This window comes from Harpia harpyja, chromosome 6 (assembly GCF_026419915.1).
Source record: "Harpia harpyja isolate bHarHar1 chromosome 6, bHarHar1 primary haplotype, whole genome shotgun sequence".
Lineage (NCBI taxonomy): Eukaryota > Metazoa > Chordata > Aves > Accipitriformes > Accipitridae > Harpia > Harpia harpyja.
The window spans coordinates 35,865,218-35,877,577 of record NC_068945.1 but is presented as its reverse complement, the minus strand read 5'-3'; the positions used below and the strand labels follow the sequence as shown (position 1 = coordinate 35,877,577).

Below are 12,360 nucleotides of genomic sequence, written 5' to 3'. Positions count from 1 at the left end.
AGTTCGTTCTCCTCAGATGTTTGCACTCTCTCTCCATGAAATAAATTACACCAGCATATTCTATATTCATTATCTTACATACACATGGTCTACCTTTATTTTAGTTTTCCACACTTAGAACTATTTTAATCTGAACATCCTCAAATATTTACCTAATCATGTACATTAAATAAAAAATGCTCCCGATTTTCTTAAAGTTAGAAATTGTTTTCAGAATATAAAAGGCAAGAACTTGTCTTCAAGGAATTTTACTCTAAATTATTTATTTGTTCTGAATAACAATTGCTATCTCCATTTTTGTTCTGCTACTAGAAGTCAACAAGTGAAAAACAGAAGAGACAGAAAAGGATTTGGGGACCCTGAAGAAAAATATTATGCTGAGACAGTGGATATGTTTACACAACTTCTTTCAAAACTAGCAGCATATTATTAATTGAGAGCAAATGTTAAATCTGACCTTCACAGCTTGAACCCGAGTAACATACTTGAGTATTTTCACACACACAGACTTTACCTTCCATGCCTTCATGCTTCTGACCCTCAGTATCTTGAATACATTGCTTTCTGTTCTTCATCTTCTTACAAAATGTAGTCTGGAAAACACAGTTTGCACAGTTCTTTTAGATTGCAACTTGAAAATAAAAATGACCACTACGGATTTAATGAGCGCTCTCCATTTCATTATACCGCTGTAGAGTAGAAACACATGACATTAAGAGTTATAGATCATTTACAGTCTGTTTGCAATTTATGAGCATCATTAACGCTGTCTAGCAACTGATACTTCCAACTTGAAAATCGTTTTTGTCCAACAAATGCGAAGTTTTTGCAGTGTTTTAAGACCACCAATGGTGCTTTTATTTTTAAAAGTTAAATGCTTTGCTAAGTTTCTATGCAAACCACCCCACATAACACTGCAGTAACTAACATCTGCAAATTGCCCTTCACAAATGGTTGAAGCAACAAAATTAAACACACAAGCACCAGAAGAGTTAGCTGCTTTCCAAATCTAGCATCACCGTAGTAGCGGCAAGTGAGAAGAATGAAAGCGGCATACATTTGCTTGCTTCTTGCTTTTGTCACACAATTAGAACTACCAGCACTCAGAAAAAAAATGCTCAGAAAGTTGTATCATCAGGGGAGGGGACAGGTCACAAGCACAGGTGCAGTGGAGTATCATGAATGGGGAGGATGCACCTTTTCACTGTTCTGCAAAGGAGCAGTATGAAATAAGAGTAACAGAGAATATCTTTGTGATCCGCATCACATAGGTTGAAAAGAATTTGATCTCGCATAAGAAACAGTAAGCATATGTTCTTTGGAGTCCTACCTACTACACACAGAATGAAACACACTTCAAAACAACAACAAAAAAGTATCTACACCAAGGACTGAACCTCCTGCCATTTCAAACTCCTGTAGTCACAGCAGAGATGGTATAAGCACCTAAAGCTCCAACCCAACAGCCCTAGAGGGACCAGCAGTTTTCTTTGGAACTATATAAAGCTTTAAAAATTATTATTTAAAAGGAAAAATTAAAACTTCACAAGAAGAGATTAAAGAAATCAGAAATTACCAAGATCTGCTACTTAAGCATTTAAACCTGAAGCAAACCAACTGAGGTTTCGAACCCCTTACTCTTTAATGCCTTTGCTAGAAAAAAGCAGCAGGACAGAGCCAACAATGCCACAACCACACTCCTTGACTGAACTTTCTCCTATTTTACTTACAAACTACACTGGTTTCCCTTTACCACCTGGATATCCAGGAGGTGGAGAGACAGAATTTGCCTTCCCAAACTTCTCTTCTGATCAAGTCTTTATTGCTTGATCTTGGCAGCAGGAAGTGTTTTAACGATCATTTCTTTTTACTGAGAAAAGAAATGCTGCAGCAGATACCCATCACATAACACACTTCTCACTTTTTTAGGTAATCCAAGAAAGCAGGACTCTGATCCGTGAGTCTTGAACACAGACAGTTCATTAAAGAAATGGTCAAAAACTGTGAAACTAATTAGAAATCTGTAATTAGAATTCTAAGTGGCTTCAATGTTCTCATTAGAAACTACTTTTTAATCCCCCAAAAGGAACATGTGAATCAAGTCAACTGAGGGTGGGGGAAAGGGAAGGGAAAAGGAAACAAAAATCTAGCTATAAGGGAATTTTCCCCTACAATGCTATCCTATTTGGATTAAAAAAAAAAAAAAGACTTAAAAAGATATCATTAGCATAAATGCCATCAACTGTAGTTACTAGCACTAATCTTAATTCAGACTGTTGCAGTGAATGCTGTAAGTTGTATACAAGTTCTGTTACTCGAACCACCACCGACCAGACCACCACCTATTATCCTTTGCAGACTAGGCAAGATGAAACCCAATAAAAGCCAAACTGCTACTTTAAAATTTAATGCCTTAAATAAAGCAAAATCTGCATCAAATTAGGGCAGGCAAGACCATCAAAGACACATTTGAACTTAAAATACGAGATCGAGGTCTGTTGTTTTCACTCTGATTTGCAAGAGGACTTAAGTGGCTTTGGTCCCCAAAAGTTTAAATCATGTGGTGGTGTGTGGTATACATGCTTTTATATATAAAACATAAGAACATTCCTTCTGCTCTATGTCTTAATAAAACCTCAGCAATGCTTCACAGAAGCAGAAAAATCCACAAGCTGTGCTCAAATCTCTCTCAACCCTAAAAGTCCCACGACACATCACAGCTGAGACCACTTAAAGACAAGATTAAGAATTCTGCACTCTGCATCCATCCACAGAAAAGGTTTTAAATAGACATAATCTAGACACCGAATTGTAACTTAAGCAGTAGCTGTAGAGTTCATGTTTATTATAAGAGGTCTTGAGTTCACTAAGGCAGACTGCAGAAAGAAAACCCACAGAAGCTCTTTAGATTCCAATGCCGCCGCCCCCGCTCCCCAAAAAAGTAACCTTTTCTCCATTGTACTCTCTCTAGACACAAAGACATCCCAGAAATTCTTGCACAGTTACAAAAATTAGAAAAACAGAGATCCTAAAATGTTGACAGAACATCAGTAAATCCAAGATGTGCAGCAACTGAAAACGTTTATGTAGTGTTATATCGTTCTTCTCACAAGCCTATTATTTAAACAGGTATCGAGTGCCACTAATGCATTTCACAGATCACTTTGCACAGCACACCTTTTTGCCTGTTTGACATTGTGCATTTCTCAATGCAGCACAGGAATTTAATACTACTGAAATAGAAATATTTATAAATAAAAGACATCCTCAAATTTTACATATTATTTAACAAATTAACTTTGGAAAGACTATTTTCTCCACTATTTTAAAAGGGGCATCACAGGCATTGGAATAGCCGAAGAGTTTAACACTAAAGATTGATGTTAAATTTATAAAATTAAAAACAGAGTTAGGAAAAGAGAATGTAGTGGTTTAGGAGGACTAGACAGCACAGAAAACAGAACTCTTATTTGTCCCAAAACATGACATAGTCCTTTAGATTCTTCTAAACTTTAAGAAGATTTGGAAGTATTTCCCAGACTTTTTCATTCCAGCTGCATGCCATACAAGAAATCTGTAGTCTTGGCTGGGAGGAGACAGTGAAAGAAGCGAGATCAATTTTTTTTGGTCATTCTCCCAGTTACCAAGTTGTATGAGCTCACATGAAGATCATATTATGTCTATATCCATGGCGAATCATGTCCGATCAGGCTAATATGTATTTGAAGAATGCTAATATCCGAAGAGTACTTCTACCAAATTCCAATGACTCATGACCAACACGTCATACATTTAGTTACGATCATTCAGTTGTTGATGTGAAACATTAGAAATACCTCAAGACCCACACATGCAAGGCATCTGACAAGACAGCAACAAGCACTATACTATGTTAGTGCTGACAACCCCCCCCCCCCAACTCTATAGATAAAATATTTTCCAAGAATGCCTGAAGACAGCAAAGCATTTCAGCCAAGATGGTCGTTTTCTGATGCTTCTAAGTTTTCAATGGAATTACTTTGCAAGAGAAATACCTTATTTAACTTCAGATCTGGGATAAAGGGAAGAATGCTCTGGTATATTAAAGTGAAAATGGTGAACAAGGACACCACCACAAGCACATCCTCTGTTATATTTAAAGGAGTTAAACATTTAAGTTTCTAAGTTATTGTTCGAAGGAAATTCCTGTTCTTGTCTTCATGGAAGGCAGAAGCCAAAGACATTTGCCAACAAAAGTGCTTAAATGAAGTTAATTGTAGAACCTGGGAATATATTCATCACTGTCTGTCTGAGGAATGTAGCTTCATGATGTACTTAACTCCACAAAGCAGAAGGCAGCAGACTGATAAAAGTGCCATTTACACAATCTTCTGTATCGCAAAAATTTAAGTATGATTTACCTTTTTTATTTGCACAAATTACTTCATACACTTCGCAACCTAAAAATACAGATGTACTTCAACGCTAATTCACTGTACATGCAGAAAGAAAAAAACTTAAGTCTGTTCAAAGTCACGTAACTGAATTTCCTATTGAACTAAAATCTACATTAAAATCTGAAAATTAGACACAGGAAAATCATCTGATGAAAATCTGTAGTAGTCTATGCAACACATGAAATAAGCACATCTCCTTTTTGACTAACTACAAGACAAAGTCTTTGCAAGCTTTCTTTATGTCCTGTAAATAAAACGCAACAGCTAAATACACTCTTCCTCCAATGCAGTAACGGACCAGGGACCTATCTAAACAGAAGTACACTTGTCGAATTGGAAAGGGGGGTGGAAATCAAGAACATATGCAACAAGATCTCCAGTAAGCAAGTGCAAAATGATGTACAAGACTGGCTTATTCTTGTTCCCTTAACAGACTTAACTTAGGAAACATTTGTAATTAACATTTCAACTTCTTAGACATATGTTGCATCAATACTTACAGGAGAGCCTTATTTTGACTATTGTGTTTCTATTTAAAAATATTTTCTCTTCTTTTAAAAAGGATCTGTGGCACTCTATTAGTTGTGTTTTGATTTCTTTACTAACTCAAGAAACAATCAGCTTCAAAACTGAAACAAGTCAGCCATACATTCAGTTTACAGAAACTATTTTCTTAATACAACTACAGTAACACCCTTTACTCCCATCAAATTTTTTGGCAGCAATAAGTAGGACTCTGCTCCATGCATTTTCATGGTCTTTAAGAAACCTTGGAAGGAGGTTGAAGACTCTCCCTCAGCAAGAATGTTTTTATTGAAAACAGATCTTGATAATCAGCTGAATTTACAAAACCAGATTTTTTTTAGTAATTAATGGTGGAACACTGAGTGTCCTCTGGAGTTCCCCATATGGGCTCACCATAACCTGTGGACCATTATGGGGCAAATGCTGCTGATGAAAATTTTGGAAACTTTTGCAGAAAGTCCTGTGCCATCTTGGGACATGGGCTGAGGAAACAATATTTCCAATGGCAGCTGAACATTTGAAAAGCTTTTTACCTACTCGTATCGCTAAGTCTAATGCAACACATACTCCAAGAAAAGAAAAAAAAAAAAAAAAGACACTATTGGGTAGTTGCAAAAATACATCAAGAACCTTCACAGTTCTTTTTACTTGGAAAAACTTTTAATTTGTCTGAAAAGCCTGGAAGGTAGACTTGCTTCAAGTGACAATTCAGTAGTGTTGTTTGCCCTCCAATAAATGAGGGCTAAACTGAGGATCTGGAAGCACTTATCCTGGATTTGCTCCTTTGTGTAGTAAAATCTCATGGCCCAGAACATTAGTGAGAATAGAACCAACAGGCACACTCAAAAGAGGGCTTTTAAAAGAGAATCTTTACTCTTTGTATGCTCAAATTGCACCTTGTCTGCATTCCCAAATGGAATGCCACAGAACCAACAAAGATGAAGAGAAAGAAAGGGACCAGTGCTATGCTTTGGGGAATAGAAAAAGAAACCTTTTTCTATAGGTGGTTTAAACCTATTCATGTAGATCCAGTGTCTTGGAAAGAATCAGTGCTATTCAGGCAAGGAGACACTGCTGATTTAAAGACTCTTTCCAGACCCTCTAAGGAGGCAATTACCCAAGAGAGCTAACCTAATCTAACAGCTTGCTGCCACCAAAAGAAGCAGCTCTGTTTCTCACCACTAGTGATGGTGAGCAGACTCAGCTAAGAGCCACACATGTGCCAAAGAAATTGCAAGTGACAGAATGGGGGAGGGAAGACATAAAATGGGATCACCCCTTTTGGCAGTGACAAGGTGCTAGAATAGCCAAGACTTTGTTGTCAAACTGCCCCCCTTCAAGGACATGGCAGTACCTAGATTACCTGCCAAGTCCATAAAAACACAGGGTAAAGTCACAGGAGAAAACTGTCAAAGCCAAATGGCTAGAATTGTACCATCCTAAACAGTACACTCCCTTCTGCCGACCTGCTCCTACCCTACACAAAAGAAAAAAAGCAAACCAAAACAAACCACCACAGCAGATATCCTCCTCAGGACTTCTTTTCCCACAGTCTAGCAGCAACACACTGACAAGCACACATACATTGCAGATGCTGTGGCTATAGCTATGTCCCTGCTAGATTCAACGCTTCCATTTTTGTGGCCCCCTCAACAATGACAAACTGAATAGCAGCTGTGGACACTCAACACTCACATCCAGTCAGCACTCACAGAAGTATACAGGACAACATCACAACTGCCTCCTAAGAAAGGAAGGCACGCACAACTCAATGGAAATGTGCAAATATGGCTTGAGGAACTGCTGCAGTGGATTAGATGCAGCAATTATCATCTAGTAACCTGTCTGACCATCTGAAGAGCCAAGAGTTTCAAGGAAGATTTAGAACCTTACAGTGGACACACACACACAAGGTAATCTCCTTCCTGTATAAAGCTTATAATCATAAACTGGCTCAAAACCTCCCATCCAGACCTCTTCATGTTAAGCCAAGGGAGTAGGCAGTGCTCCTCACTGAAGTTTAACAAAAGAGCACCTGCAAGACATAGGCAAAACATCAGGGCAGTAAGAAATGTAATTTTATAAGACCTCACATATTTGAGAATATTCTATAAACTGTGGGGGACACACCGTGTCTTTTACAGAATGTTACATGTTGAAGTGCTGCTACAAATCAGACTGAACTCCAGTGTCTAGCATTTAAAACACTTCAGTTTACTGGGCAGTATAAGAAGGTAGCCAAACAATGCCAGCAGTACCATTTCATGTATCCGTGCCTTAACAGGTCATGCTGATCCACAGGTTTCTCTAGTGTTCTACTATTACTAACAGTAACTGAAGAATACTTTATTCATCACAGGTTATTCAGATGTGTAAGGGTGAAGAACCATGTTCTAGCTCTACTTAGAAAAGTCACTATCCAAAAAGCTTCAGTACAACACAGAACTAAACCAGACAAGCTACCAACTTGAAAAAAAGGGTAACCTATCACAAAACTTGTACTTTGCTGTTAATACCTATAACAACAGCATGGCACCAATTTAATGCTCTTAAGTAAGAGTTATTATCAAAGCCAAAAGAACCCAAAACCCAACAGATTTACGCATATGAGAGACTGAAGATAGTCACAAAGTTAGTATCACCAACAGGCATCTATTAAGGAACTTCCCATATCCCTCTGTACTGGGAAATTCACACATGGGACAAGCGTCCCTTCACCTCAGAATCCCAGTCATGCAGCTGGCCCCCTGATTTACCAGCCTTCATGTTCCTTTCTTTCCCAAAGTAATCAGTTCTCATTGGTTTTTACCTAGTAACAAAGCAAAACAAGGATGTAGGTTACAGAAGAACCATTAGCGCTGGAAAACAAGAAGTTAACAAAACAACCAACTTGAAAATCTTGTGCTAAAATTCAACTGATAATAAAGCTATCAGTCTTCAGCAAAATTCCAAATCCCAGCCCAAGAACCATCCGAAAGAGTGAGCCATTTTATCAGTCTTAAGTAGTAGATAACTCAAGACAACACAAGACACCAAGGTTTATGAAACAGTTATATCACCCCTCCTCCTCCAAAGATGACACACATGCAAAGGGTGATTTGCTTGTCAGAATCAGGAGCATCCACACAACTACTGGCACAATCCACATAAAGACTGATACTTCCACAAACCAGAAATAGTACAATGTTTGACCTAAACAGTTAAAGCATCAAAAGGATATTAAATCTCTTTGTCAAAAACACACTGAAGAAAGTCTCCCTGTGTACATCAGTTCTCATCATGCTATCACGCAAGGCTGAGCCCCGTTTTCAGAGGAAGCTCATGAAGAGGTGAACGAAAGCTGATTACAAGCTTGCGCAGCAGTTACCAGCTTTTAGACATGACAAATCTGAGTTTGGTACTGAACTACAGTTACCTTACTGGCACTGATAGGTAATTATCTACAGAAGGCAAATTTCATTTCTTTCTGCACTGTCAACCATAAAATGCTTTGTTCCACTAGGATAGGTGGCAGAAGTTTAGGATGTCTCCTGAACTCATTTTAAGGGCTCATACCCAGTAAGCAGCAATGAGAAACTGTACTTCAGCAGATTCCTCCACAAGTCAATCTAAATCAATTATCCCTCCAGCATTTTCAGTATCTACCAGCAGCTGTGAGGTTAACTCATCAGACCACATGATATTACATGACAAAGTATAGCGAAGTGACAGCTCTGTACTATTAGCACATTCAGGGTGCCCAGTGACAATCAAGATGGCCCAGTGCTTCGGCAAATTCAATCTGCAGACTGAGAACTAGATGAAGCTAAACTTGGTAGTTAACCGGGGGGGGGGCAGGGGGGAAAGCACACTTTGAGGAGTTAGTTGTCACACTGGGCAGTCTCATTTGATTCAAAGTATATATTCACAGCTGATCAATCTAACCTGTAATTTAAAGCTACGCTTGCATCCCTACTGGCTCTTCAGTGACATTTCTCAAGCTTGTGAGAAAACCCCTTTCCACTCTGCCAGAGGACAAACTAGGTTACTCAGGCCTCTGTCAGCTCTTGACAATACAAAAGCAGTGCGGACAGAGCCACATAGCTTCCCTACGTGCTGAACTATGGCAGTTTTGCAGGGTAGCTCCTCAGTAAGGCTGCCACTCATAACACTGCTTTCCAAAGATGTTCTGAATTATACAAGACAATCCCAAACCTGATCTTTACAGAAGTGCATGGCTGGGTCCATGACAGCCATAAGAAATAACGCCCATTGGAGCCACGGTTAACTCCTCCAGGAAAAAAACACTTCATTTATACAGAAGACAGGATGAATAGAACCTTCTAAAGACTGATACAAGATGATGAAAGGTATATTCACATAAATTAAAAGGCTACCAATTTTGCTTTCCAAAACAGTATTTTCAATAGAAGGCAATATGCACTGTGCTGCTGTTTCACACGTGCATGTGTACGATAAGGCTCCCAACACAAAAAGCACCATACCACAACCACCCCCGCAGGGAGAACATGCATGTATGCCAGGGGCTAAGTCACGCTGTTCCATATACTGCTGATAAAACACTGAAGAACCGTCGTGATTAACATAATACAAAGAAATATAAAAGAGAAAACAGTGTACATAACATTCTCCCACAAAATGTACAATTCAACACTTAGGTGTTTCTTCTAAGTAGTCTGTGACTAAACTGGGTGAAATTGAGACTTACAAATAACAGGAACTAATTAGGGATTAGGTACTATTGTCATGGTGCACATGGTTCAAGCAACTAAATCAAATCAGCATAAACTCATGACCTTGCTTTCCACTGCTGAGGGTCCTCAGTCACATGCATACTTTTGCAGCTGGAAGGGATAACATTACATACCAAAGTCAGCAAAAATGGCTCAGCCATTTCCAAGAACAGTTAAAAAAAAAAAGTAGTACTTTTTTCTAGCCACTTGGAAGCACTAGTATTTTCATGCTTTCCACCAAAGAGCAGCTATTTGGCAGTGGGTCACTGAGATCAAGACCATGCTTTCCACACAAGCAACCCTTCCAAATCTAGCCATGTCACAGATCTGGGAAAAAAGTTTGCATTTACTCAAGAAATCTTTGCTAGTCATTGCATTTAATTTTTTTCCCATAAACTGCATCTGTGCTTAGCATAGACTAATAATTGGAAGTTCCTATCCCATTGCTACAGTGCACATGCACCATTCCCACAAGATGAATGAGCATACTTCAGCCAGTGCTATGGCAACACAGCAGGACTTGTTGCAATCATTTCTCTGATGCTAAAGAAACTAGGAAGACCATCTTCCTTCTTCTTATTTTTCTTAATACCATCCTAAACATGCCCAAATAGCTGGACTTAAATGCCAGGGATGCGAGAGCTGAACTGAAAGAGCTTGCAAAGACAGAAGTAGAAAAGCTAAGACCTTTTAACAGTGGAAGGAAAAACAATGGGCAAAACTGATGGAGTAAGACTGAACTCAGATTAAGCATTACTGCTCAGGGGCAGCAGCAATGGCAATAAGCACATTTAAGATGCAAAACATTAATGGGGCAACAAAACCAGAGTGGTAGGTGATTAGAAAAGTATGTTGAGCCAAAGAAAAAAGGGCAGAATCCAGCAAAGAAAGAAGTAGCATGGAATTGTCCAATTACAGACTACCATTTCTTCTCTCACCTACATCGCGGTAGTCTTATTTCTCAGCTTCTGAATGTTGAACCCCTGCAAACTGAAGGGCATACCTCTAACAAAACTTATGTAATGTATAGGCTCCCCTATAATTTTATGGATTTACTTAAATGGAAAAAACGTGCTATAGAAGATTGCGTAGAACCATACACACACACTTGATAAAAATACACTGAATTTGAGTCCTCTATTAAAAGCATGCTGTTCCTTCCTTTTATGTATCATATCAAGAGTTTAGTGATATGACATGTTCTTTTGGTATTAAAAAAATGTGTTTCCATAAAAAGTAATTTTGGCTTACGTGTAAAATATACAGACACTGGTACAAAAACAAACAAAAGAAAGAAAGTAACATAGCCATGCCTCTCCGAGGAGTACTCTTTTTAAAAAACCACTAGATGAAAGCTATGGTGTCAAAAACATGGTTCTCAAGCTCCTTTTGACTTTGATTAACTATTTCATAAGCTCAGGTCAAAGACCCACACTAACCTCTTACAAATCTCAGACAAAAAGAAATGCCGTATTTTTGGAAAATGGTGGAAAAATAAAGAGTTTGCAAAGCATTTATGATAACTGAAATAATTTTAAGTGTAATTGTATTTAGCACAAAATCTCCTACAATATTTGTAGGATAACAATGCATTAGACATCAGTTTAGAAGTAGTAGATAGATGGGGAGTAAGCAGCTTCAATGACTGTTGATCTTGCTTTCACAGCCCTTAATCAGCAATAACTTTCTAGATAGCTAAAATAAAGCTAGAAAAACATGGCCAGGAATGGAAGACAGGTACATGAGAGAAGGTTTCCTTAACACCAATAGCAACACACAGAAGGTAACAGAAACTATTAACCACAGAAGAGGGAAGAGCCAGATCTGAGCTTGAAAATACAACCTGAACTCCATCACCTTTTCCTTTCCACTTACGAAGAGAATCTATAATAGAAAAACATGCTAACCACCATTTTGGGTTACTTTCACCATACAGATGGCATCAAGAAATCACCCATAACAAAACAGTACTTTACTGTGAATTCTTAAGTAACCAACCTAGTTTTTGTTACAACTGATTATTCTACCTCATTGCAAAGCTTCAAAAGAACTTAAGCTTCCCACATCAACAATACTAGGCGCTCCTTCCAACGATAAACCCCATTCTCATTCAAAGTTTCTTGCCAGAGTAACCACCACAAAATAACCGCTGGTACCAACTGACTGATCTAAGAGTTGTGTAAGGTGCCTTTCTTGCTCAGGATGATAAAACTAGATCTTAAAAATCACAACTGCATAGGTTTAGAGAGAATATACTTTACCTTCATTGTTACAGGTATCTTTATTTGGTAACATCTCTTAAAAACAAAACTCCAATGAGCTCAAGGTAGTCCTAACTGACTGCTTTTCTCCAACTGTTTCATAGGACTTCCAATTGCTTTTTGTTACACCTATCCATCTACAGGGGTCACTACTTTTTACATCACAAGTAACAAACTAAGAATGTTTAAAAAAAAAAAAGCAAAACTGCATACCAGAAGCGCTTATTCAGTGGCTGTGTAGAAGGCAGGGAAGAACTTCATTGTCCCTCTTATGTCCAGAATTGCTGAAGTCATTTGCTCTGGATAGTGAGCAGTCCAATTAAAACTGCTCATCTACCTTCAAATTCTACCTTAAAACTCAAGTTTTGAATATCAGACAGCTCAGTTTCAGGTAAGGGTCTTCAT

At 38.4% G+C, this 12,360-nt stretch overlaps 1 protein-coding gene across 3 annotated transcripts in view; it reads right to left on the bottom strand.

The window, feature by feature from the left end:
* The window catches only part of SCAF11 (SR-related CTD associated factor 11), a 50,943-nt gene that overhangs the window by 33,705 nt on the left and 4,878 nt on the right, over window positions 1-12,360 (bottom strand). For all 3 annotated transcript variants that reach the window (XM_052788986.1, XM_052788985.1, XM_052788987.1), the window contains exon 2: window positions 515-593. In XM_052788986.1, the coding sequence (XP_052644946.1) occupies window positions 515-575 (61 nt within the window). In that variant the 5' untranslated portion in view covers window positions 576-593. The remainder of the gene's footprint in view (window positions 1-514; window positions 594-12,360) is intronic.